Source organism: Perissodus microlepis, chromosome 12, assembly GCF_051167445.1.
Source record: "Perissodus microlepis isolate ML-2025 ecotype Zambia chromosome 12, ASM5116744v1, whole genome shotgun sequence".
In the NCBI taxonomy this organism is placed as follows: Eukaryota; Metazoa; Chordata; class Actinopteri; order Cichliformes; family Cichlidae; genus Perissodus; species Perissodus microlepis.
In genome coordinates this window covers 8,305,532-8,332,109 of record NC_140472.1, presented here as the reverse complement: position 1 = coordinate 8,332,109, position 26,578 = coordinate 8,305,532, and the positions used below count along the sequence as shown (strand labels likewise).

The window sequence follows — 26,578 nt, the reverse complement described above, 5'->3', positions numbered from 1 at the left end:
ATCATGTAAAATGAGGAAACAGGGTTTTAACTGTAACTTCATCAGCAGGGAAGCCAGCAACCAACAGTGAGTTTTAAGGTGTCCTGACTGGGGAAATATGGGGAACATTTTTATGTGCATAAGAAGGGAAAAAACACCTAAAACTGGCACTTCTCGTTATTTAACTTCAGCTGCTGCAAATGAATTTTACTTCAGACCTGGATGTATCTGGTTTCACTGGGTAAATAGAGAATGCAGATTTCACTGTTATCACTGTTATCTAACAGTACCGAGTTAAAAAAAAAAAAACACAAAAAAAAACAAAAAACAAAAGGCAACAGAAACATCAAATGTTAAATATTGTGCATCAATACTTTCTGTATAACAGTGTACAAATGCATGAAAATCAGGTCAGATCTTCCAACTTCCAAAAACAGTATTGTTCTTTGAGGTACGTACGTGGAGCCTCCTATGGGTTAGCCTATGTGCTTCATTTTGTGCTACCATTAAGATATAAGCCCAGATAGGCATTTTATACCCTTAGAAGAGAGTAAAATACTGTAGCTGTTTCTCTGTGTTTACACTTTCTGTATAAACACCTTGTTGAAGGGGGGGCAGGTATAGCCCCTCACCCTATCAGAGCTGAGATGGGCTCCTGGGGCCTTGAACAGGATAACTGGTGAAGTAAATAGTCAAAGGAGCTTGCAAAGAAAAGCGTCTGGACTTCTTTAAGTTTACTTGAAGACGTTTCACCTCTGGTGAAGTAAATAAATGAATGAATGAATACATTTCTGCATATGACATTTTTTTCAACTGATATATTTAAAAAGCTTTTTCACACACACACACACACACACACACACACACACACACACACACACACATACAATATAAAATGTAATGCATGTTTTATATGTCTTACATTTTCTTAAGCATACATGTGTTAAACACCACATGGATTATGAGGTCTGGTGTTCTTCTTGTCATTCAGGCTCTCTTAATGTCTCCCATTATGCCAGCTTGCAGGCCATACTCTGGGATTTGCATGCTGAAGGGCTAATTGTATGAAGTGTATCGCTCAGCTCTCCCCTCTCTGTTTCCCCTTGCTACCTAACCCACCATGTGTAGGAGGCACCAGTCAGTCAAGCAGTCAGACTCAGAGGGCAGCTGGCCTCCCAGAAGAATAGTACCATGACACTCAAACGACACTTTCACAGTCTCCTTAGAAGACAAATCAGTATTAAGCTCAAATGCAGATTTTTCATTTTATCAGCCCCACACAGCGGCTTGACTTTCCTAAACTTGCTTATGTGTGACAAATCAATTTGAGCAGCAGTGAAAAGGCACCCTTCATGGAGCTGGGAATTGATAGTTTGAATAAACTATTAATGCAAACAGGCTGACACATTTTCAGCACCTGCATTACTGAAATGATGATATCCCTCTTTTCAAGGTCTGTGGTCAGCAACTTATGAATAGGCAAGATATGACCGGCATGAAAAATTTCTTTTTCTGCTCATACACAAATTCTTGCTGAACACAAATGCTGTTTTTACATTTTAACTCGGGAAAATGTCAGGTGATTCAAGTTAGGACATTGTCCAAGTTGTTATACCGCATATGTGGCACCTAATACCTCATATGTGGCACACAGCAACTGAGTTTTGCTAATGACATTGTTACCTCTTCTTCAGTGATCGATGGCCCAAGCCAGGTGAATGTTCGTGATGTGACTGACACCACTGCGCTGGTGACCTGGTTCCAGCCCGTGGCTGAGGTGGATGGGGTCACCATCTCCTACGGACCCAGCTTGAACTCCGCCGATCGCACTTTGGTGGAGCTGACCTCTGCTGACACCCAGTACCACCTGGGAAACCTCACCCCTGACACAGAGTACGAGGTGTCTCTGACAGCGCGGCGGGGAGAAGGGACCAGCATTCCCATCTACGAGTCCTTCCTTACAGGTAACACCTGTCATTATTTGGGTTGATGCCCCTCCCCCTCCAGGTAGACTTCAGTATTGAATACTCTGTGTGCGCCTATAACACAAAAATAATTCTTGTTCGTGAATTAGTACAGCAGTTCTTCATTTTGTCAGAAAGAATGTTTACCAAAAATAACATGGAGGGAGCTTCATATTGTTGTAGGCATACAGTTTTAAAGAATTACAACTGCCCATTGCATTAACAATTATTATTAACAGCTTTACCATAAAAAAACTTCCTTTGTGTTTTCCACTCTCTGACATCACCTCCTGAAAGATTTGACAATTTTTCCAAGTGAAATCCCTTATTTTTTATGATGCATTAATTTTTTTAAATTTGCATGTGCTGCCCATTTCAAATCCCCCAGAACATTTCCTTACATCATAACCAAAGAGATCAGCAGGCTGCTGAAGCCACTCTTCCAGTTTTGGTGGTTACAGATCCTGATGCTCCTATTACCACTGGGATCACTTTGGACTTTACCTTCCACATCTGCTCCAGTTGCTACCTCAGGCCCTGGTACTTCTTTATTTTTCCATCCTCCTTCTTCCTGATGTTGCTCCCTGCTTGGATTCCCACATTCATCACAACTGCAGTCTCCTGCCCCTTGTCAACCAACCACTATGTCTTTCTGGAATTTAAAGTCCCATGGGACCTTATCCCAGTTGCCTGAGAACAACAGGACTTGGGAAATTTTAACCGATATGTAACACAGATGTTTCTGAACACTATCCCAGCCACTTGGTTGTGCCTCTCAGTATATGTATACACTGTCCCAGCTTGTATCTTATGTCTTGCTACTATGTGCTGGAAAGTCTCTGGGGCACTTTTTTACAGCCTGCAACTTGGACTGTGTTGGCTGTGGTAGACTCCTGCCTGCATCTGGTGCCTAGAGCTTGTGCTTGCATCATCTATGCTCAGGAGGTGGCGGATGGCCATTCTACTCCTGAATCCATATCTGTATCTGCTCTATGTGATATGATAGCTTAGCAGGCTGAGGCCTTTGCAAAACAGCAGTGGTGACAGTGTATCACCATCGGATATTCCAAACTTAATAATGCCTCTGACTTAGTCTCCAATGTTGTCTTTCACAGTTCCATTGAGTTCCCGATGAAAGTTACCACTGCACTATTAGAATTGTACAGTATACAACACTCTAGTATCAATGTGATTCTTTCTTGTAGCCGATCCATCCATGGATGAATCATTTCATTGCAGAATTGAGGGAACAGTAAAGGCTGATTTCAAAATGATCAGTATCTATTGTATGTTGGTCCCTGTCCAGACTTTCAAAGTTTAAAGATGACCATACCTGCTAGATATGCAGAGAAGAGATCTTTGCACCCTGATTGTAAATACGTGAAAGATTTTTTTTTTCTTTTTTTTTGGAATGCATAAATGTTAAAAAGGAACATAAAATTGTTATTCTGACACATTAGGGTTATCACTGATGATGATTTAGACCTCAGTTAATGCATGAAATCTGCTATTATCCATTATATATTACTGCTATTTTATAATATGATGATAAAATAATTATATGTGTGGCTTCTACCAGTACTGACATGAACCTAAAATTGTACAAAAAAGATTAACGATCTATGCAAGAGAACCAGGACCAAGAATGTGGAATGCACTGCTACTCCTAACAAGTCTTACAGTACATGTGGTGCACAACATATCCTTTGTCTTAATGCATGGAATAGAGAATTCTGCTCAACTAGCCTAATGGATCTTACCAGCAGCTATATAAGCTATATAATGTGCCTACTACTGTAAAAAAATACCGTACAATAAAGCTATAATTCAACAAAAATGTCTTCAAGGCACTTTACCTTTAAATATTAGTGAGAAAGCCCCAACAATCACTTGAGGTTTTGGTGTAAAGGGAACTTCTTGTTTTTCCTTTATTCATAAATGAGAAATCCATTTATGTTTAGGTCAGGGTAAGGTTACATCTATCTAAAGTATATTTCTGCATTGTAGACCTGGACGCCCCCAGAGACCTGCAGACAGTAGAGCTGACAGACGAGAGCATCACTCTTGAGTGGAAGAACAGCCGTGCTCAGGTCGACAACTACCGCATCAAGTATGGACCTCTGTCTGGTGGAGAGCATGAAGAGCTGCTGTTTCCCCCAGGACCTAAGGACTCCACTCAGGCCAAGATCACTGGTTCTGTATCACAAACAAACATCTATCCAAATAACATACTGCTGTTCAAAAATGAATCTAAATTAGCTGTATTATATTAGATGTCTATGTAGCTTATAAAGGCTTAACAAAGCACAGTTGATTGGAAAATGGTAGCATGACAGATTTTTGTGGAATTTCTGTAAATTTTTATCTGCTTATAATTAATGTGCAAAATGTTAGGAAATTATTAATAAACCATTTTATTGGTATGGATACAGAATAGTTATAGTGATTAGCTATATATAAGCCTACCTACCTTGTTCTTCCTGTTTCGTTATGCCCATAAACTGTTTATGCATGACCACTGGTTTGTCAACTTGGATTTTCAAGCCTTTAGCGTTGTTGCCCGTATCATGTTGGCATTGTGAACCAAAAGTAACAATATATTGGTAGGAAGGTTGAGTGGTGAGTTAGCAGCTAGTGCTAGCAAGCTTGGATAGCAAACTGCATCGGTAAGGGTAGTGCATTAAGGACAGGATGTGATTCAGGTGCAGCTCAATGACTCTACTTACATGAGGTGGAAGCTAGCAGAAAGCTGGTGTTCACCATATTATTCAACTAATTTATATGCACTTGTTTCATTTCAGCTTAGTGTGGGATTCTCTGCTGTTTTTTACATGTAACAGCTCTTTATGCACACAGAGTGGAAAGACATGTGAGCATTACGCAACTGCAGTACAAGCCTCCCAACAAGTGTATATCTAAGTCCAACATATCAGGTCTGTTTTTTAACATTCACAACTAAAGAGAGGCCAGCAGGGAAATGTGCTGTCATATGCTCAGTTAAAGCATGATTCAAAGACAAGCTTCCTACACATCAGTTAAAAAAAACACAAGGGAATTTGGAAAGGTCCTGACAGCTGAGTAGATGACATTTGCAGAAAAGTAAAAGGTTTATAATATAACACAGTGATAGTGATTTATTAGCCATTATTGCAGATTTGATATAGTAGTTAATTACAGCTGAAAGGATAGATCAGCGGTCCCCAACCCCCGGGCCTCGGACCGGTACCGGTCCGTGAGTAGTTTGGTACCGGGCCGCGAGAGTTGAGGCTCAGGTGTGAAATGTATGGTTTTCAAGGTTTTTATCGGTTTTCAGCATTATTTTGTTATTGTTTTTATCGTTAACTCGGTTTTCCTGGGTCTTTTCACGTGTGTTATGAATAAATCTTCTTTTTTTTCGGTACCGGTACTAGTTTTATTTTGTTGTATTTATCCGCGACACCTTAAAGGCCGGTCCGTGAAAATATTGTCGGGCATAAACCGGTCCGTGGCGCAAAAAAGGTTGGGGACCGCTGGGATAGATTATAGAGCTGTCCTGAAAATGACTTATAAAGGATCATTTTGTTATCCATTAACAAAGTTTTGATACCCTTTGTTTGACTTAAAAATGGTTATTTTTCTCAGAAACTATCAACCTCAGTTGATAGTAAAGTTCTCAGTACCTTAGTGCTATCATATACTCAGTGGGCACTTTTTTCCATACACCTCAGCAGGAACATGCAGTTGCACATGTACACATGCCCACAACTAGCTGCTGTAGTTGAAACAGAGCATCTGAATGGGGAAGAAAGATGACTGAAGAGACTTTAAATGTGACATGATTGTTGGTGCTAGATGGGGTGATCTGAGTATTTCAGAAACAGCTGATCTGCTGGGATTTTCCCACAAAACAATCTTTAGGTGTGTGGGCCACTGAGTCATAGCCCCTCTGGGTGGAAATGCCTTGATGATGCCAGGGGTCAGAGAAAAATGACCCGCACAGCTTTGAGCTGACAAAAGTTACCCAAATAAACCACTCATCCTCTAAGTATGAAGATACAAATCCATACCACATTGTATCACTGGGTCAAGTTAGTGGTGATGTGTGGTTTCTTAGCACAATTTGGGTCTCTTAGTACCAATTAAGCCATAAAATACTTGCGTGTTGTTGCTGACCAATAGTGGCTAGGCCTTACGTCACAGAGCAGGTTTTCTATCGGTTAGAAGATTAGTGGATTGATACCTAACTACTCCAGTCAACATGCTGAATATCCATTTATTCTTCTGTTTGCATCCATTGGACTATGAGAGTGTGTGCAAAGATAAAAGATAAAGACAAAAGTACTGTGAAAGTGTGTATGACAGAGGGACTAAGTCTTACAGTAGAAGCTATTTATTCATTTATGACCATAGAGTTCCCATCTTCTCACGGTTGCTGCCAGCAAGATAACACAAATCCTCTCAAACTTGTTTCTTGAACATGACAATAAGTTCACTTCACTCAAACGGGCTCCATTGTCACCAAATGTCAGTTCAATGGAGCTGGGATGTGGCGGAAAGGGAACTCCTTATCATAGATGTGCAGCCAACAACTAGGTGATGATACCATGAAAGTATTTTTCCAAAATCTCTGAAGAATCTTTCCAGCACTTTGTTAAATCGGTGCCATGAAGAATTGAGGTACTTCTGAAGGCCAGCTGTGTATAGCAAGGTGTACCTGTGAGTGTTTAATACTCACCAGGTCACAAGTGACCCATTTAGGGTTAGCAGTAGCGTTTGGGTTAAGTTCATGTCCACCCCTTTTTCTAAAAATTTCACCTATTTGAAAGAGCCAAAAAAAAAAGACAGTTAAATACAAAATCTGTAACTCTGTATCAAAATCACTGTAAGTTTCATTCTAGTTTCTTAAAATTACATGTATAACTTGGAGTACAAAACCTAATCCTTATTCCTAAACCACGCTGAAAGAGGGAAAACGAGCCATTAACAAAGCCATGACTTACAGCGATTGTTCCTTAGTTATGGAGAAGGCATCATGGACTTTTCCACAACCCATTAACCCAGATGATATCTTTAATATCTTATATAACTGCTATATCAAGAGAATAAGTAAATCTTTGTTAACCTGTACTAAAGGTTTTGTCTAATCAGGGATTTTGTAATTACTTCTTGCCAGTTGTTTCACTCAGCTGTTTTCAGGGTTTGTTTTGCTGCTTTGTGATCATGTTGGCTCATTAGTATTATGCATCCAAATGGCACAGCTGAAAGGCCCCTGTGGAAAACTAAATGATACAGTGTGAAGTGTTTATTTTCCAAATTCATGGGACAAGCGTTTGTGGGACTCTGTGTTAAATGGCTAGAGTTATTTTCAGCCTGCTCATTTTCCAAGACAGGTTCTCTTTGTTTTGTTTTGTGAAATGTTTGCTTGTCTACAAAAGACCCACTTTATTAGAAAATCACCCAGGAGGGGCTTGGCATTGAGACATTAATTGGAAAACATTGCCGCTTGTTTCGCTGGGAGACTTTGCTCAGACAAGAATAGCAGGCACGTTTTTCATCTCTCTGCATTGCTGACATTAAAAAGCTATGCTTTGAGGCGGATGAGTTTTGTTTTTATTGTTTGTTTGTTTGTTTGTTTCTACACTGTGCATTCAGCATGGTAGGATTAGAAACCATGAGAAAAAAGACCCCCAAAACAAGCTCGTAGTGTCTTTGTCTGGCCACATTCTTTGTCCTTGGGAGGCCCGGCTCATGAAAATAAAGCACTGTGTCCTTTCAGCTGACGCCCCCCTCTGCTCCACACACACCTCAGCACTTCTTTCACACACTTATTATCTGTAATTGCCTTCACGCTCGTGATTTTATTGATAATGAGTTTCCTGGGCATTAGGTGTAATTTCATGCTGTAAGGCTCTGTGTGCGATGACCTCTGTGGGAGTTAATAAAGGCGATCAGGCCCAGAGAGGGCTTAATTGTAGAGACTAAAGGGCCTCTGGAGCCTGCTATATCATAGCAAGTAGTGTTTCTGCTCTGCAACAAGGGCCCTATAGATCCATCAATGCAAATATAACACTGATGTTCTGCAGCGAGCGCAGGCTTACCATGAAATGCAATTAGGCTGCAATCTATTGTGCAATAAAGCCACAAGAGAGTGTTTTTTTGTGCATTTGCCATAGGCATTGGCGCCATTAGCTGAAACAGCTGGCCACTTGACTACAGAGGCTCCCCGTCGTTCATTTGTTGACACCTCAGTGGATGTGAACAAGCAAAACATGACATAGCTTTTTATTTCCGTATCAGTGTTTTTAATGTTACCCTGTTCTGTAGGCCTGAGACCCGGCACGGAGTATGGGATGGGTGTGACGGCAGTGAAAGATGAGAGGGAGAGTCTGCCCACGACGGCCAATGCTGTGACCGGTGAGATGCTGACACTGACACACTGTTTTTAATAATCACGTTCTATATGTAACGGGGTTTTTTTTTTCAGAGACAAGATATCCTTTTGTGATTCCTGCTACACTGATAGAATTTATATGCTAATTCTACAAATTGATATTTAAAAAGAAACATAAATTTTTTGGACATGGCTCAAGTTTTGGTTCGAAGGATGTAGTTTACCGTAGTGAGAGAAGTCAGGGTGGCACCCACCTCTCCTCAATATTCATATGAATGTTTTTGGCTTTATTCCCTCACGGCTGAATCGTCTGCTTTATTGTAAAATGTGCCATATCGTTATGAGACAGTCACCTTTGCTTATGCATGCTAATGTAGACAGGAGGTGCGTCCATTTTTAAAGTCTTTAGAATTGCTGAATTTTCAACAGATTTTTCAAATTGATTGACATTCATTTGGTATTTATTTGATCCTATAGACAGAATATTAGAACAGGTTTTAAAGCCAGGTGGCCCACTGGGCCTAAGTTGGTCTATAGCTGTTACATTTACTAATATATCTTATTAGCACTAATCGAGAGGTTAAATCATTTGTCTTCCTAGAATTTTGTGGCCTCATGCTGGAATATCTATAAATTTCTTTTTTTCTGAATGCGACAGTTAGCAGTTAATGTTATAATGGATAGATAGTCTTACAACTTTTCTGATGGGTATCCTATAGTATATTTAGCATAACAATAGTTTGGAGACTAAATAATCAGTGTTTCTTGACTACAATTGTGCAACAAGCTTTATTCCTTCAGAATCTATTACCTCTCGATAATTCTGCCCTCTTGTTTCACTGCTCTGATCAGTTCTTTCAAATCAGATCTAACCACGATAACATATTGCTTTTGCATGCCATCAAATGATGTTTTATTAACTAGTATAGTAGTGGACGTCAGTAAGCATCAGTAAGGCAGCAAAACAAATCTAAACAGGAAAATGCAACTGTTGAAAAAAGGTCTTCAGTGTAATACCTCCCCTCTTTCACACACCATCAGCCCTCGATGCTCCCAAAGACCTGACTGTAACAGAGATGACCGAGACTACTATGATGCTGGAGTGGAGGCGTCCCTTTGCCAAACTGGACTCCTACAGGCTGGTTTACATTTCCGCTGATGGTCACAGGGCTGAAGAAGTGATCCCGGGCAGCTCTGAAACTCACACCCTGAGGGGCCTGACACCCGGCATGCTGTATACCATCAACATCAGTGCAGAGAGGGGCCGCAGAAGCAGCGTACCCGCCACCATCTCAGCACCCACAGGTCAGCACGGCTGAACACATGTGAAAAGAGAAGTTTCTAGTGAAGCAGGAGTGGTTTGTTTGACATTATAGGTTTTCTGAATTGTCTGGCAGAAAAAAACATAGAAAGAAAAGAGAAAAGAAAAAAGCGTCGAGAGAGGAAGCCGAGCAATCTTGATAGCTTTTCTGCTGGCATTTATGCCAATGAGATAACATTTAACATTTTCAGATACCCAGATAAGAAATGATATGTAACCTGTATTAGCATTGCCACCATCCACTCCACATTTATTATACTCTGTCTCCAAACTGTTAGCCACGGCACTTGTGAACCCTGCGGTTAGTTTTGGCCAAAGCACTTCCACAACATTGCTTATAATGTAATACCGCACAAAAATAACTTAAAATCTGAGCAGGTAAAAACAAAATGAACCTGCATACCACTAGAACTAAGTCAGCTCTTAGCTGAGACTTGGTCTGCATAATTCTATTGCCTGGTTTCAGCTGGCGATGCGTGACAGACTCACTGAAGTTCTTATTGACCAGAGGTTTATTTACATTTCATCATTCGTTACAGCAGCCACACTGACGCAATGAATTGAACCCATTGTTTGCTTCTCAGTTCAGTGTCTTAAACTCCCTCATTCCCCCATTGATAAACTGTGGGTTTATTTTTTCTATTTTCCAAGTTTTCCTTGGAAGAAAAGGCAAATAAGGTGATGGTGGCAAATTTTTCATGCTGTGGTCTGAGAGCCTCCAAGGCAAATATTTCACTGTTAAACCTTCCGGTTATGTAACAAGTGCTCATTAAATGCATAGTTACAGGCAAAAATTGATAACCTTTGAGGGAAAAGGTGAGCCATTGGAATAAATATTTTTTGATACGTTATTGGCTGCTGCACCATGCTCTTTATGTTCACTTGTTTGTGTGGTCATGAATAGTACCTATGAGTGAACCCCGGAGTACGTGCGTTGTGTATTGGTAGGTTCATGAGGCTTGGGGTGGGGTTGGGGGGTGGTTGTATGGATATGTGTGCGCCATGCACAATGTTCATTCATGTGATAATTGTTGGCGTGAGCCCCGCTCCCCTCTGGGTTTGTGCGATTTGACCACGATGAACTGTGGGTCTGTCAGATAAAAGGCCACATGCTGAGACTCCAGTTAAAACATTGTCTCTGAAATCAGCAGCCCTCTAATCCACAGCCTGGTTGATACTTTAGCCTTTATCGTATCCAAACACGTAGTGCAAACACAGATCATGCTCTTGTTGCAGGAGGGGCTCAAGGAAAGAGGAGGGGTGGAGTGAGGAGTCTGGGAACCTTACAGTCATCAAAAAGTATCAAGAGTTTGATGTCAAGTCTTTCAGATAAGTGTGCAGGGAAATAGTGGCAAACCAAAATGCACCTTTCAAAATCCAAATAATTTTAGAAGCAGGATATACAATTTAGATACTATGCAATAAAAAAAAACAAAAATAGGGAAATCAGGTGCCACAGGCAAGGATTATCATAATTTAAACTAATCAGCTGACTGAGTTTGGATCACAATATCTGACTTCCGTGAATATGCGCATATTTGCACAAAGGAAAACTAAACCCACAGAGTTACCCTATAATCAGCTGTCCTGAAAGCCTTTTACAAAGTGTTGACATATTTGGATTTTGGCAGTTGCTGCAAATTCTGCCAAGAAGTCAGTTTATATGTGACTGTTTCCATCAAATTTGATTCATGGTGCATTAACAACCTAACATAATAGAACAGAAAGAGAAAGCAAAACATTGTGAATAAAGCAAGATCAATGTCCTGCATGCATTGACATGATCTGTAAGAAGGTCTGGACACTGCCTGGTGGAGAAGTTCAACTATCATTCTTTAAATTAACACACTGAGGATGAATGAGTATCAAATGGAAGATATCCATATAAGAAGGTGATATCTTAGGGGACCATTTGATAATGTCATTGCACACATCTTCAACCGCATGAGCAGATTTTAAGGGTTCTCTCAAATTCAAGAGGAAAAAAAAGACATTCCCATCACCTCTATAGTAGACTTTAACTAGACCTTTAAGATTTAATACATATAGAGTAAAACTGAATTTTGTTTGAAGAGCAGAAGTGCTATGTGTGAACAGCATCTCTGTAGGACTTGCTGTGGCCATTGCTACATTCTTATGTAGGGAAGAAACATAAAATGCAAAACAAGACAAACAAGCTTAAAAGAGATTTTTGTAAAGGCTTGTTTTATATGTTGAAAATTGAAATTTCATTCATCTCAATTTAAAGCAGCACACACACTAAAATCTTAGAGTCACACTTTGCTAAACCAAATATTGAAATCGCGGCTAGATCTCACTGAGTTAATGGGAAAGTTTTTTTCCCCTTCTGTTTGTTTTAAGTTAAATAGTATTTTTTGCCCTGTTAAAGACAAAGCGTAGGTTTAAGTTTAGAAGCTAGCTAAAAAGAAATTTATTTTTAGCTAACTATAGTAAATATATAGTTAGTTAGGCTAGCTAATAAGATTAGAGATCAACTTTAGAGCCTGGGCGAAGAGAAATATCGGTGAGCCTGGGCTGAATCACTGAACAGGACCTTTATATGCTACTTGCCTGGCATTTAAAAGTTTGGGCCCTATGAAGAGTTAAACGTGTGTTTGGTGAGTATCTGGTGTTAGCTTTTGTGAAACCATGGTGTCTCCATCTAAATACAGACTTTTGGTCCTTTTATCAACACCAAGGAATCCATGTGCCAGACACAGCTAAACTAATCGACTAACTGCTATGACATTTTAACACATTAACTAACTACCACTTTGTGCGTTTAAGACAGCCATGAAATTTATAAAAGATGGATGCAGCCACAGTGATGTTACCTGTTGGTTTGTAAGGTCCTGTTTTTGAAGATTTGGCCTGACAGTTTTGGCCTTTGACATCTTAGCTTTTTTTTAAACCTGACATCACAAGCAAGGGACAGATTTGACTGGGACTTTCCATGGACAGTGCATGCAGCACACCTAGAAAATCATATGGCAGGTGAGGCCTAAAGAAAACCCTGCCTTCAAGTTTCTTCTGGTTTGTACCATAATTGACAAAATAGGCATCATGTTGTATTTAATAATTGTTAGGTAAGGGGCTGGATTTTAGTACTTTGTATTTTATTATTAGACCTTGAAGGTATGTCCATCTTTTATATAAAGTCCATGGTGAGGGCCAGTTAAGCTTTTTTCTTTCTTTTTAACCTCAGATGAATTGTGACCAAGTGAAAAGCTAATGTTCACTTCTTGGTTTTCCTACATTAACTCCTCTGATTTCACATTCAAAAGCAATACACAAGCATTTCTGTAATGGTTTATATAGCACCGCAATGCAACCGAAGCTTACGTGGTCATAGGGATATTTCAAAGGGTTTTACTGATTTACAGTGTATGGTTTTGTTTTTCTATATATTTATCATCTATTATTTAACAGAGTCAACAAATTCCAAAATTATATCTACTTACAATTATAGATGTGCGGCCCTATGCTTCACCAGGAGTCTACAGGAAAATTGATTGACAATTATAGATGTATGTTAGAAATCACTTAAATCACTCTCTGCTTTTCATTGCTCAATCCAGTATCACAACAAAATATGTACATATATATATATGTCCATTTCATGCTTTAGAGAGGCAAAGCGTGAAATGGACATGGTGGACCAGCATGTCGATTACATGCTTTGATGTAATTCATATGATTGCTATATAAGGAAAATTAAAGAAAAGATTAGGGTATTTCCAAAAAACAAAAGACTCAATCTCTCTTTATACTGTAGGCACAGAAAATGGTCATGCATTTTCCTTGTCCGTCTGAGCTTTCGGTAATCAATGATCAGCTGATTCCAACCAACCCCCCACCTTACATTCCTATTGTCTACCATCCCATTTACTCTCTGCTGTGCCGCACTGTGAAAGAGGATAATGGGAGACTTGATGTTTACCTGAGCCATCTATCTCCATCTCTTTCTAATCTACTCTGTGAATGCTTGCACACACAATGGACTACAATTACAGGCTGTTCATGGCTCTGCATGGCCTCCCCGTAGGTTTGAAGTGGACAGCGTACTTCTGCCGCACTGGCCGGGCTCCGCTGCACCTTCAAATGTTAATGGCTCATTCACAGCCATTAATGCGCACAAGCTGCATCAGCATATCTGCCCACTGCTCTCTATCTTTATGTCTTCCACTGATATGGTAATATAGAGTAGATGGCTATAGGTAGACAATGATAATGGGGCTATTTGTTCTCTCTGGTCTTTTGTAGTGGAAATATGAGAATATTTCCATTCTGGACCTTTTCTCCTTTCTCCTGACGGTGAAATGAAATTACTGAGTGCTGGAGAATTGTCTTTCCCCCTACATGTGATTATATAGTTCTTTGTTGGTTGTTATATGTTTCACATCTACATTGTTGTGAGTTTTTGTCAACAGAAAATGTTCCAAAAGAACCTAAAAAAATTTAAAAATGTGTGTCCATCGTGTGATCAAAAACTTCCAGAAATTGGCGTACCCACAAAAAAATTTGCAGATCTCTATTTATTTGATAGGAATAATTCAGCTTAAGGAGTACAAAGCGTGACACTGGTAATTTGCACAAAGAGGTTGATTTCCAACTCGTGTCCCTTGTTGGGTTTTTCACATCCACCATACACAAATAAAATATTCTAATATTCAACCACATAAAACTAAAATACAATATAGATACATAATGACAACGAATTACAAATAATACACATAATCAGATACATTCATGAAAGGAGATACATTCCTAAAAATAATCTTCACTTCAATAATCTTCATTAAAAAATATAGTCTAATTAATTCAAATGACCTCAGCTCTGATTATTATTATTTTTGGGGGCCAGTTTGCACTAGCTCTCAATTGCATACATATTTTTAAATACAAGTATTTGAAACATTAATAAATGAATTTACAAGCAGCATATTGGTACATCCTAGTAGCCTACCACTAACTGAAGGAAATCCAGGTTAGATCGCATGGTCATAAGTACAGAGAAACCGTGTGACTTCCAGTGAGAGATTAAAAAAAACAGCTGTTCTTGATTTTTATAGCACTATTCCTGGAATGTTTTGATCAGCACTTGTATGTTTGTGTTTTAAGGTTTGACCAATATATGAAGCCAGATGTATTTTCTATCATCTTAACATCCACCAGGTTGGCAGTGATCATTCTTTATGGGATTATCTAGCCCTTGAAAAGCAAGCTTTACCCTACCCCTAAAGAGTTCACCGGTGACCTCGTGGATATTAAGCACTTAGAAGTGTAAAAATGAGTTGACCATCGGCTTTGCCATATGAATTGGTCTAACCTTTTGTTGATGTGTTTGTCATCACCCAGAGGAGGAGAAGCCCGTGGTGACCAACGTTACCATCAGCGATGTAACGTGGGACAGCTTCCTCTTGTCCTGGTTTGCCGAGGATGGGGCTTTTGAGTCTTTTCTGATCACGGTAACTGATGCAGAGACGGGCGCTGAGTGGCAAAATCACACTGTGCCCGCTGATGCTCGCAGCCTCGCCATCACCGGCCTCTACCCCACCACCTGGTACAGAGCTATTGTATACGGGGTGTACAGGGGAGCCCCATTAGACCCTGTCATTGCAGAAACCATCACAGGTATCAATGCAGTCAATTCTGGGGCCTAGCATTTTCCTCTGATTTCTTCTTTTTCTAATTGACACAGTCCTGTAATCTGTCCTTCTCTCTGTGAATTTTCTAAATTACTCTGTTCAGCACTGCCTTGAAGTGTGGCAATCACTAATAGGTGTTATACAAACACTTGTTCTTGTGCATTTTTTATACCTTTGGACCTCTTTCTTGATTTGCTCAAAAATGTATCAGATTGCAAAGAATTTATTTTTATAAATCTTTGAGAATGAAACTTTTAATTTAGGGATGAAAACAGCTTGTTTTGTTCATGCCCATGGGATTTCTGCAAAGCAACAAGTCGGGTCTTATTTTCTTGGTTAGCTTCAGGTTTGGAAATACATTTTTTTAAAAAGTATACATAAAGGCAATTTATCAGCCCTTGCAGTGGAGATTACTCTTTGCAGGGTAAACAAAATCTCTGCGCCTTCCAGACACTGTGAACAATCCAAATCCCCAAGCAACACTCCTTCATCAGCCATCCATCACACGCGTATCCCTGCCTTTGATGCAGGGATCGTGAAATGGGCTAACACTACAGCGCCCACACAAAACTCATTTAATCTATATTAGTCCAGCCGCGGAGCTGCGTTTGATCCACTTGTCAGTCTGCCTGTTGGTATGAGTCCAGCCTGAAACAGCACCTGGTCTGGTATGTGAACAGGGAGAAACACGTCAAATGAGAAGGTCAAGGTGCACTGGTTTCCCCTTCCCCAACACCAGTCATTATCAGTGATTAGCATGCTGTAAATCCCAGTATGTCTAATAAGAGGTCTTTAAACATCGAAAGCATATACTACCAAGAATGTTGGAGAATGTAGTTTTACATTAAATAAGGGATACAAAAAATATGACACAATTCTTTACAGGACCATAACAACTGAAATCTGAAAGACCCTTTAGACTTTGACTATCTTAAGCAGGTCTATGGTAGAATTAGGACTAGGATACTGAAAACAGTGGTACTAATGAGATATGGTGTGGAGTCGCTTCTGTTCTGGGGCATAAACGGTAGATAGAGTCAGTCAAAAAATTGTTTTATTTTCTGAGAGTATACTAATTCACGATTATAAAAAGCAGTGCTTTTGGTATTCATTTTTCTCAGATTAAAAAAATTAAGACCAGTCTAGTCATAAAGAAAATTTGTGGAAAAAGGCTAGAGAGAGAGAGAGAGAGAGAGAGAGAGAACAGTAATCACAAGCAGGTGAACTCACACACTAATGAGGGTGGGGAAGCCGGGAAGTAAAAACCGTGAAATGCATGTGCTCTAATATAAAACGGGATGGAATGAAAGAAAGATCAAGTGTAAGTGCACAATGACAGCACTGTCAATATTCAAAAACACTGAGGTAAACAGGTAACAGAAACACAGATCATTATAAAGATTTTGTGAAACACATGAAATATTGTGCAGGCTTAAAAGTCAAAAAATAAGTAGCTGAGTATCCAACAGTATCATTCAGCATTTGACTGATGAGGATCATTCATGTGGAAGAAAGATGGTAGGACTGATGGAGAGAGGAAAAAAACCCTGAGGCTCTTTTGTCACTTTGTGTGAGGCCTCTCTTCTGTATGCATCCCCAGTTCCCTCAAGCCTGGACTGCACTTCATTCTCATGCTGCCGTTGCCCCTGGGCTCTGGTGCTAGGGTGCCAGGGGCTTCTGGGGCCACGCAGAATATGGCATGTGCTCAACACGGCCCATTGTCTGCATGCTAATGGTGTGGCAAAACCATCTTAACATTTTTCATTAGCATCACTTAATCCATAAAACATTCCGACTTGTGAATACAAGCGCTGACTAATTATGTTATGCACGGTGGCCGTCGTCGGTCTGCTGAAGAAGGACACTGCAGGGAAAATAAAGTTGTCACTGAGGATGGAGTGAGGAAACTTTGATTAACAGAGAGGGTGTTTTATACAATGAATGAGTGGAACCACTGAGAGCACCCAGAGAAAGCTCAGTTCAGAATCGTATCCGTACAAGCTATTATCAGGCGAGACTGGGACCAGCCCTGGGGTTCAGCTTGCAGACCCCCTTAGCAGGTTAGCTGGCGCCGGTGTGTACCTCATCCACTAACAGGCTCCTTTTTGTTCCCTCAGGTCTTGAGAGGGGGTGGAAGTGTAGAGAAGGTGGAGGCGGTTGTGAGAGGGGGAAATCAGTAGCAAGCTAACACATGTTAGCTGATGGATGTAGCTCTCTTCTCTCTTCCGCTGACCAGCTGAAGCCGGCTGGCGGCTAATGAAGAGTGACAGCTCCCTGGGATTTGTGTGCTCTGCTTCTCATTTCCACCGCTTTTTCTCACAACAAATGCCTCATGGTTTTTCCCTCACATTAAAAAAAGGGGGTTTCAGGCTAGTTCAATGACCCCTGAGACCCTCACATTTGGTGTTGTGTTTTAATGAGCAGTGGCGCTGGGCTTCACTGAGCCTTTCTTGAGCCCACTTATATCTACTTCTATCCAGGCTGCTTTAAAAGCTCTGTCCAGTCCGTGTATCCATCTGCATGGCTACCGGAAGTTTCTCTGACTAATTAGCAGCAGCGAACACACCCTCAGGAGAAACAGAGCTTTTTCTCCTACAGCTGTAGACTCCTGCTGTGTCTCAGCCTTTCTTCCTATCACTGTCATTATTAGAAGCTGCTAACGACTGCTTGACTACCGGCTTTTACAAGTTCACATTCACACAACCCCATCTGTATGCACATCTGCAACTCAATCTACTTTCAGGATTTCACTGCTATTTTGAGTTATTTCCTTTGCTTCGAAATTCATAGTATTGGAAACATAAATCTGAAATGGGACCAAAATTGTTGCTTTTACTAGGCTATAGAGATTTTTATTTTTGCTCTAAAGTTGGACTTTTCAACATTTATTGAGATCATTTTTAATTTTGACAGCAAATTTTGATTTGGTTTTCGCCATCTGAATTCTTTTACTTTTAGTCAGCTAAATATCATAGGATTTCCTTACATCAAATGTAAAATGTGCCCTTATGTTTAATTTTCTGTTCCTCCCAAGTGTTGATATTTTGTCACATTTTCACGAGGAACAGGAACTTGTACCGTTTCCAGAAAAATTGAAAAGTTGTACCAGTGTGCAGAAAAGGATTATAGAGGCACATCGAACATTACTGTACAAGGAGATTACTTCAGATTATATCATTCGTGGCTTTCTACACGATTTATTTAGTTCTGATTGGATCTCATCTCTCTATGATGAAAATTACACTGATTAAGATTTACTTCTTTTTGGAGTTAGCCTCAATTCCGCATCTGAGGAAATGCAGTATTTTAAAGGCCAGAAAAGCTATATGTAATCTATACTTTTCTCAGACTTGATAAATTATTCCTGATCACAGTTTTGACTCAGTTTTTTTTATTTTATTTTATTAATACTGCCATTAAATGTAACAGATCAGTCACATAAGCCCTAAAGACTCCACTTTGAATTTTGTTTCTTTCATGTTGTTGTACTAAAACTCTTCTCTTTCCACTCTGCAAAGTCAAAATGTTATACGCCTTTTTTGTTTGCCATGTTCTTCAAATCTTAAAGTACTCCACAGAGAAGCCAAACTGACTATCACCCCTGTCACTCAGAGTACGAACCGGAGGTGCAGTCTCTCCTAGTCTCCGAAGTCACCACAGACAGCTTTCAGCTGTCCTGGATGGCCGAAGAGGACTCCTTTGACACCTTTGTCATAATGGTCAGCCAGGCCGAAGGCTTAGACCAACCAAGAGAGCTGGTGCTGGGTGGTGAAGAGAGAACTGCGGTGATGACAGATCTCAATGAGGATACCGAGTACAAAGCTGAAATCTTTGGCCTCATTTTGGGAAGACGCTCCAAGTCTCTCTTGGAGGTGTTAAAAACAGGTACACAGTGAAAAGATGGAACGAGAGGCCCAAGCTGTGAACTGGAACTCTGGATACGTCTTGTCTGCGTAGTCAATGTGGAATGGTGTCATATCCTGTCTTTGGTGGTAACAGCATGAGTAGTAGCTGTGCTCTAACTTTCGTCCTTTATAAAGTACATCTTTTTGTCTACTAACCTGGTACCAAAGCATTACAGTATTTGTCCAACAGACATTTGGGTTGTTTTATGTCTGACAGTACTCCTGAGATGCAAATGAACAACCAGGTAGATGGCTGTGCTGTTTTCAAGGCTGATGCTGGATAAGAATCTGACTTTCACGTGGGTTTTACTGAGATCAGCCCAATATTAAAAGTACTTGGTATGGTTGAGATGAAGCAGTAACACTTAGGATGCATTAAATTATAGTATTATTGTAGTTTTGACCTCACAGCATCCACCAGTACACCAGTTAACCACTAAGGATAGGGTTAGATTTGCTTCACATTTGGGTCACAAGCTTAAAAAGCAAGTCAAAAATCCAAAATCACTTGTATATGCCATATAGATGAGAAATTCATGTAGAGGTGTAGATTTGAACCTAATCCTAACACAACTCTGAATGTTAAGAGGGTAAAGGAGATTTCACTATTCCCAAAGTGGTATTAAGACCTGTTAGTAAATGATCCGGTATAAAGAAGTGTGCATGTGTGCACATGAGTACATCAATCTGAAGTATCAGAGAAGGCCATTCAAACTGCATATTTTCAGTCGAGCCCCACTCAGGACACGTACTTAGCGCTTTACTCTTTTTTCATTGTGTTGATGTGGTCTTTTATTAATTCTTGTCTGAATGCCCCTGCCAAAGGTTGTCTTTGATATCTTGACTTCATGTGCCGGTGTCTCTATGTAAAGAAGGTGGTGGTTGTCCATGTCATATAAAACTGCTGCCTGTGTCCTCCATCATCCCCCCTAAGGTAAAGGATTTAGTCTTGGGTTGCGTGGCGCATGCTTCACTTTTGTGTTACCATGAAATGGGAGCAAGTTAATCTCTTCAGGTCTGTCACGCAAGATACCGCAGCTCACTTTTAACTGGGAACAGTTCTGTCTGTGTGAGCCCGGGCCTCCGCAGGCCCCCTTTGTCTCTGGACTTCACTCTCTTTTATGCTTTCCTGCTTTCGCTCTGCTCTAAAATGAGTGCCTTTCAGTGGTGGATCTGCCCTGCTACAGTGTCTGTGTGTTTTTTCGTGTCTGTTTCTTCACTCAGTTGGAGGAAATCCTCACTAGAACATGTCAAAACTGTTCACTGATTGATGTTTGCTTCTATACAGTGCTTTCTTAGAATTCTAAAAAAGGCAGTACACATACTGACTGATGCTTCTGTTTTTGTCTTTGTCCCCATCTGCTGTTTCTGTCTTCCCTTTGCCAGACCTGGGTTCACCCAATGGCATTCGCTTCTCCGATGTCACTGACACGTCTGCAACTGTTCACTGGGTGACCCCAAGAGCTCGAGTGGACAGCTACCGGGTCACTTACATACCTGTCTATGGAGGTCAGTATTTTTATGAGTGCGGTGGGACAGGGAACATTTAGACATGCTGTTCTTAAGATCCTCCAAAAGTCACACACAGGAGATCTCTAACCATCAACTGCATCCATGATTGCATTAGGAAAAACAGATTTTAATATCTGGCACAGCAGTATGAAACAAGCCTAGATTTGGATGACTATAACCAGCATGGACATTCTCACTGCTTTTAAATTGCTCGTCCATTCATCAGTTTATGTTGTAACTGTTTTGTCCAGACATAGACAGATGCTGCCCTCTGTTGGCTACTGATAAGTGTGTCTACTGAAAATCAAGAAAATTGACCATCCTATCACAATAGAGTCCTGTATATTTTGTGACAAAGAATAAATTATTAACAAATTAGTTACATCACGATGCATGTACAATTCAAAACTCAATAAGTGATCAAGACTCAAATATTTTCAGCACCTAGATAAATTCCCACAAAAAACTGTATCTGTAAAAAAGGGTTTTTGTTCATCACTAACTTTAACAAGGTAGAATAAATAGTAGGAAAATACAAAGACATATAGACATATAGGCAAGGTTTAATAAAAATAAAATCAAATATAAAATCCATCCACCTACTAGTATTTTATCTGCTTAACTTAAAGTCAGTTCAATTCAGTTTTATTTATACAGCACCAAATCACAAGGCACTTTATATTGTAAGATACTTTATATTGTAAGATAGACCCTACAATATTATACACAGAGAAAAACCCAACAATCACATGACCCCCCATGAGCAAGCACTTTGGCGACAGTGGGAAGGAAAAACTCCCTTTTAACAGGAAGAAACCTCCGACAGAACCAGGCTCAGGGAGGGGCGAGGCCATCTGCTGCGACTGGTTGGGGAGAGAAGGAAGACAGGATAACAGACATGCTATGGAAGAGGAAGTGTACAGCCCAGACAGGTGGAAAGTCCAGCAATGAAAAGAAAGAAAATTATCTGCAAACTAATAAGAGTATTATCTGGCAAATGTTTACTTGTTAGACTTGAAGTGATGGTGAAATGCAATATAGAGACAGAGCTGCTAAATGACTTGGAAAAGTAACACGTTAACTGATGGCCAATTGCATGTGTATTGTTTATGGGTATGACAGAAGTGGTTAAATCATTCATCAGTGGGGAAATCCGCATGACTAGGAACAAGAAGGGATGAATGAAGATTCTTCTCCGATGAAAAACAAGTACTTCACTACTTCAGCTAAGTGTTTGTTCATTCATTGAAATGATGTAAGTTATCAAAATTCCCAGGTAACGCCAAGACACTGTCAGTGGATGGTTCTGCATCTCAGATTGTGCTGCCTAACCTGACACCCGGAGTCACGTACAAGGTCACTGTGATTGCTATCAAGGGTCAGAGGGAGAGTGAACCTGGATCTGACAGCGTCACCACAGGTAAAACACACACACACACACACACATTCATAATGCGAAGAACAGATTTGCTGGCCACAACAGTATTAGACACTATATTATAACTATGATATGATGTTGTAGTTTGGCTTTGTACCTTACAAATGTGCAGTGTTAAGACAAAGAGAGACAGTTAAAAACTCTGGCTAGTTAAGGTTAATTTTAGCCTAAGCCAAAGCTACACTAATTAAGCCACTGTTTGCTTTAAAGAAACTATATGTAGATTCTTGTGTGTAAAAGGTTCAAGCCTTCTGAAATTATCCAAAGCATTAAATGGAATGTGAAGAAACAATTGTGATGATCCTATGTCTAAACCATGTATTGTGTTGAAGCGATAGCAAGTAAAAAAGAACTTAGGTGTAACTGTACCTTTGTGTAATACCACTAATACTAGTGTAGTACCACAACAACTGGCAAGTTATTAAGAGCACATTATGTGAACAGATACATGTATGTCATTACCTATAGTGCTATTAAAAGCTATTAAATAGGAGCACACATCCAGAAACATCTCAACACATGCAGTGACAAAAGCTGTCTCCTGGAGTTTTACTCTCATTTTGCTAAGAGCGAGTACAAGTTTCCTATAATTAATCTGTTCAGTTGGTCAGACTCATCCAAAATATTTTTTTTTCTGTTTCATAAAACACTTAAAATATAATGGCGAGAGAATGTAATTAACAGGATACAAAGTCCTCTAATTAGGACTTTGTATCATGATGAACTAGAATACTAACAAACTTAGCTAACAAATTAGTTGCTTCTGGCTACTATTACACTAATGTATATATCTAACATATATCTATATATCTACAATATCAGAATCAGAATCAGAAGACTTTATTTATCCCCAAGGGGCAATTAACAAACAAACAACAGAGCAGCATAACATTGAAGATAAGGACAATAAGAACAGGCAATAAGAGTGAAATAATAAATACACAGAATATACAGCATATACAGTTTTAAAATTACACAGTTTTAAAATTAAAGTGACTGAAAGGTGAATAAATAACTAATAATATATGTTAGTGTAGTTTTCTCTATCTGGTTTTGTTTGCCATTTTGGTCAGCTCACACTCTTAATTTAGATGCTATGTGTGTGACTGTGTGTTACAGCTCTGGATAAACCACGTGGTCTGAACGCAGTCAACATCACGGACAGTGAGGCTCTGCTGCTCTGGCAGCCCGCCATCGCTACAGTGGACGGCTATGTCATCACCTATAGTGCAGATTTAGGTAAGTACTTATGTGTGCACAACTTAGCACAGACAAGAACAAAAGAAATGTTCAAACAAAAGACAGTTCAAATTTTCATACTAAAGCAACATGACCAATATACCAATACTGAGTTGGCATATTAAAAAAGTAACATGTGACACGTAAGTCATAAGAAAGTTTGCTGCCTTTTATTTAAGTGCTCTTTTATCTTCAGAGGTGTCCTGGCTAGAACCCCCCCCCCCCTTCCCATGCTAAAACCAGCCCTCAAGTGGCACGGCTACGTCTGCAACCTGTCCGCTGTTTAGGGCACAAGCATTTCACTATATGTTGTACTGTGGATCTGGCAAATAAAATTTGTACTTTACTAGAGTGTTTCTACTTTCTGTTTACTACACTTCCAGCCAATTATCTTTCACGGGGAAGTATTTTTCCTCTGCTATATTTTCCCAGCAGGTTTAGCTGCTTTTAAATTTTAAACGTTTAAATTTATTATTATTTCTAGTAATGACTTTATAAAAACAAACCAGTTTAAAGATGTTGTATGCAAGTATTCCATTTCTGTAACGCTCATAATTATAAGCATGAATATTTTGAGATTTACTGTGAAGGTTTGGTTCTTGTGTCTTGGTTCAGACAGATATCATTAAAGTACATTTAAAGAGTGTACATAACAACTTTAAGTGAACTAAAGTGAATTCAGTGGAGTATTTATTCATCATGATGTTAATGTTCAATTAGACAGATAAAGGCTGAATACTTCCTCTGCTGGTGTTTGTCCTTCAAGTTTGATTTGGTTTCTGTACTTTGTGTTTCTCAGTGGCTCCAGTCATGGAACGTGTGTCAGGAAACGTGGTGGAGTTTGAGATGAACTCTCTGGCACCAGCCACACACTACACTGTGAAGGTCTATGCTGTGCGGGACTTGGCCAAGAGTGCAGCCACTACAACAGAGTTTATCACAGGTGTTGTTTCCCTGGTGTTTTAAATGATTAGTTCAACTAATACAAATGGGAAAAGCTAGTAGAAATCAAGCAGTCAGTCAGATTTCTTCATTATAACTGTAACTGTATGTATGTCAAAATCTGAGAGAGCAACATCATAAGAACCGACTAGTGCTGCTGTGCTCTAGCTTGCAGGCACTACAAAGAAGGCTTCATGACTGTTGTGAAGTTATGTAGAAATCTGTAAACAAATGTAAACAAAGTTTGGATTCCTTCAGATGTGGATGCCCCCCAGGACTTGGCAGCCAGTAACATCCAGACAGAGAACGCCATGCTGACGTGGAAGCCTCCTCGTGCTGACATCACCGGCTACATGCTCAGCTTTGAATCTGCAGACCGCACCATCCGGGTCAGTACACAACTTATACTGCTCTCTGAAGGCCAATGCCGATCCAACTGTATGTTGACTATGTGGAACATGTTCAGGAATGTTTGTTTCATCCTTCAGGAGGTGGTGCTGAGTCCGACTGCGGTGTCATACAACATGGCTCAGCTCAAAGCATCCACCGAATATACAGTCAGCCTGCAGGCCCTCGCTGGACCAAAGAGAAGCAGAGTGATCACTACTGTCTTCACCACCAGTGAGTAGACTCCTGCACATTCAGTTTTAGAGATACTGAATTAAGCTGCTAAATCAGGGCTGTCAATTATATGGCCTGTGTTTAAAAAAAATTCCAGGAAAGGGTCAAACATGGTCCAAAGGATGACTTTAAGGAATTACAATCTGTTTCTGAACTCTTCATTTCACACAGCCAGAGGTCATCATCTTCATCAGTTTTACGGATTTCCTACTGACAGACTTTTTAAACCATGTGGTCACACTGGAGTAAGATAAGCCATTGAGCAATGCTAACCTGCCTGAAGTTACAGCAGCAGTGTTTGTAATGACATCGACTGGCTCAGTGTGAAAACCCAAACGCAATTTTTCAGTTCTGTAATCTGATGGTTGATTAAATGTGAATGTTTTCACAATTTGTATGATTTCCACACATTATTCAGGAAACAATAAAAAAATAAGATGGTTAGTGTTACACTGTAAAAAAAAATCCTAAAAAAAACAGTAATATTCCGGCAGCTGGGGCGCCAAAATAATACCAAAAAATAACAGAAAATAACTTTCTCATAAAAATACGGTTATTTTCAATAATGACAATACAGTTTGTTGCCCTAATTTTACATGGGATTTTGCCTTTTTCAAGTGCTTTTAAACATTAAATTAGGAACATTTTAATGTCATTAAACAATGAAATTACCTATAAACAAGGTGAATGAATGCGGCAATATGAATAATAATACTTAAATGTACAGAAATATACAGTTAACAGTTGGTTTAAATAATAATAATGGATTGCATTTATACAGCGCTTTTCGAGACCCTCAAAGCGCTTTACAATTCCACTATTCATTCACTCTCACATTCACACGCTGGTGGAGGCAAGCTACAGTTGTAGCCACACCTGCCCTGGGGCAGACTGACAGATTTTATGTTATTTTACATTTGAAATGTAAAATCACAGTCTATTTATGTAAATTTAATGATATTCTAGAAAAACAGTACAAAACTGTAAAATACACAGTAAAATACTTTTATATTACAATTTTTTTACAGTGTTGTTTTTAAATGAGGTTGAAACTAGATGAACTGTGAAGCAAGACTACTTGCTGAACTGAGGCTGCTGGCTGAAAATGTTAAATTCAGGCAAACACAAGAGTATAAAGAACCTCTCTGCAGCATCCTGGCTTTGCAAACAGGAAATTCTGGAAGGGAAAAATCCTATTTATTTATATAGCATCTTTTCCCCTTAATCATTATTTTGTGTGTGTGTCTGTGTAGCTGGCGTGTTGTACCGACACCCCAGGGATTGCTCCCAGGCCCTACTGAATGGAGACACCTCATCAGGCATGCACACCATCTACCTGGGTGGAGATGAGAACCAACCCCTGCAAGTCTACTGTGACATGAGCACTGATGGAGGTGGATGGATCGTAAGTCACTGGCTGACATACTTGTTGATAATGTGCAACCACTCTTTCGTTTTCAAAATCTGGCACATATTTGATCATCATTAATCATCATTCCATACTTTGTATTCAGAAATTTTCAGTTCAAATCAATTCCATTTTATTGGTATTGTGCCAAATCACAACAACAGTCATCTTGATGTGCTTTATATTATAAGGTAAAGTCCCTACAATGTTACAGAGAAAATCCCAACAGTC

The 26,578-nt window shown here is 39.7% G+C and overlaps 1 protein-coding gene across 3 annotated transcripts in view; it reads left to right on the top strand.

Moving 5' to 3' along the window:
• Nucleotides 1–26,578, top strand: part of tncb (tenascin Cb) — a 55,046-nt gene that overhangs the window by 23,864 nt on the left and 4,604 nt on the right. The window contains exons 7-19 of one of the 3 annotated variants that reach the window (XM_084945606.1): nucleotides 1,674–1,943; nucleotides 3,951–4,136; nucleotides 8,247–8,336; nucleotides 9,355–9,618; nucleotides 14,993–15,268; nucleotides 18,895–19,167; nucleotides 20,574–20,696; nucleotides 21,976–22,119; nucleotides 23,257–23,376; nucleotides 24,176–24,319; nucleotides 24,577–24,707; nucleotides 24,807–24,939; nucleotides 26,193–26,344. In XM_084945606.1, coding sequence (XP_084801732.1) covers nucleotides 1,674–1,943; nucleotides 3,951–4,136; nucleotides 8,247–8,336; nucleotides 9,355–9,618; nucleotides 14,993–15,268; nucleotides 18,895–19,167; nucleotides 20,574–20,696; nucleotides 21,976–22,119; nucleotides 23,257–23,376; nucleotides 24,176–24,319; nucleotides 24,577–24,707; nucleotides 24,807–24,939; nucleotides 26,193–26,344 — 2,306 coding nt within the window. The remainder of the gene's footprint in view (nucleotides 1–1,673; nucleotides 1,944–3,950; nucleotides 4,137–8,246; nucleotides 8,337–9,354; nucleotides 9,619–14,992; nucleotides 15,269–18,894; nucleotides 19,168–20,573; nucleotides 20,697–21,975; nucleotides 22,120–23,256; nucleotides 23,377–24,175; nucleotides 24,320–24,576; nucleotides 24,708–24,806; nucleotides 24,940–26,192; nucleotides 26,345–26,578) is intronic. The other 2 variants (XM_084945603.1, XM_084945605.1) reach the window with 2 other exon arrangements.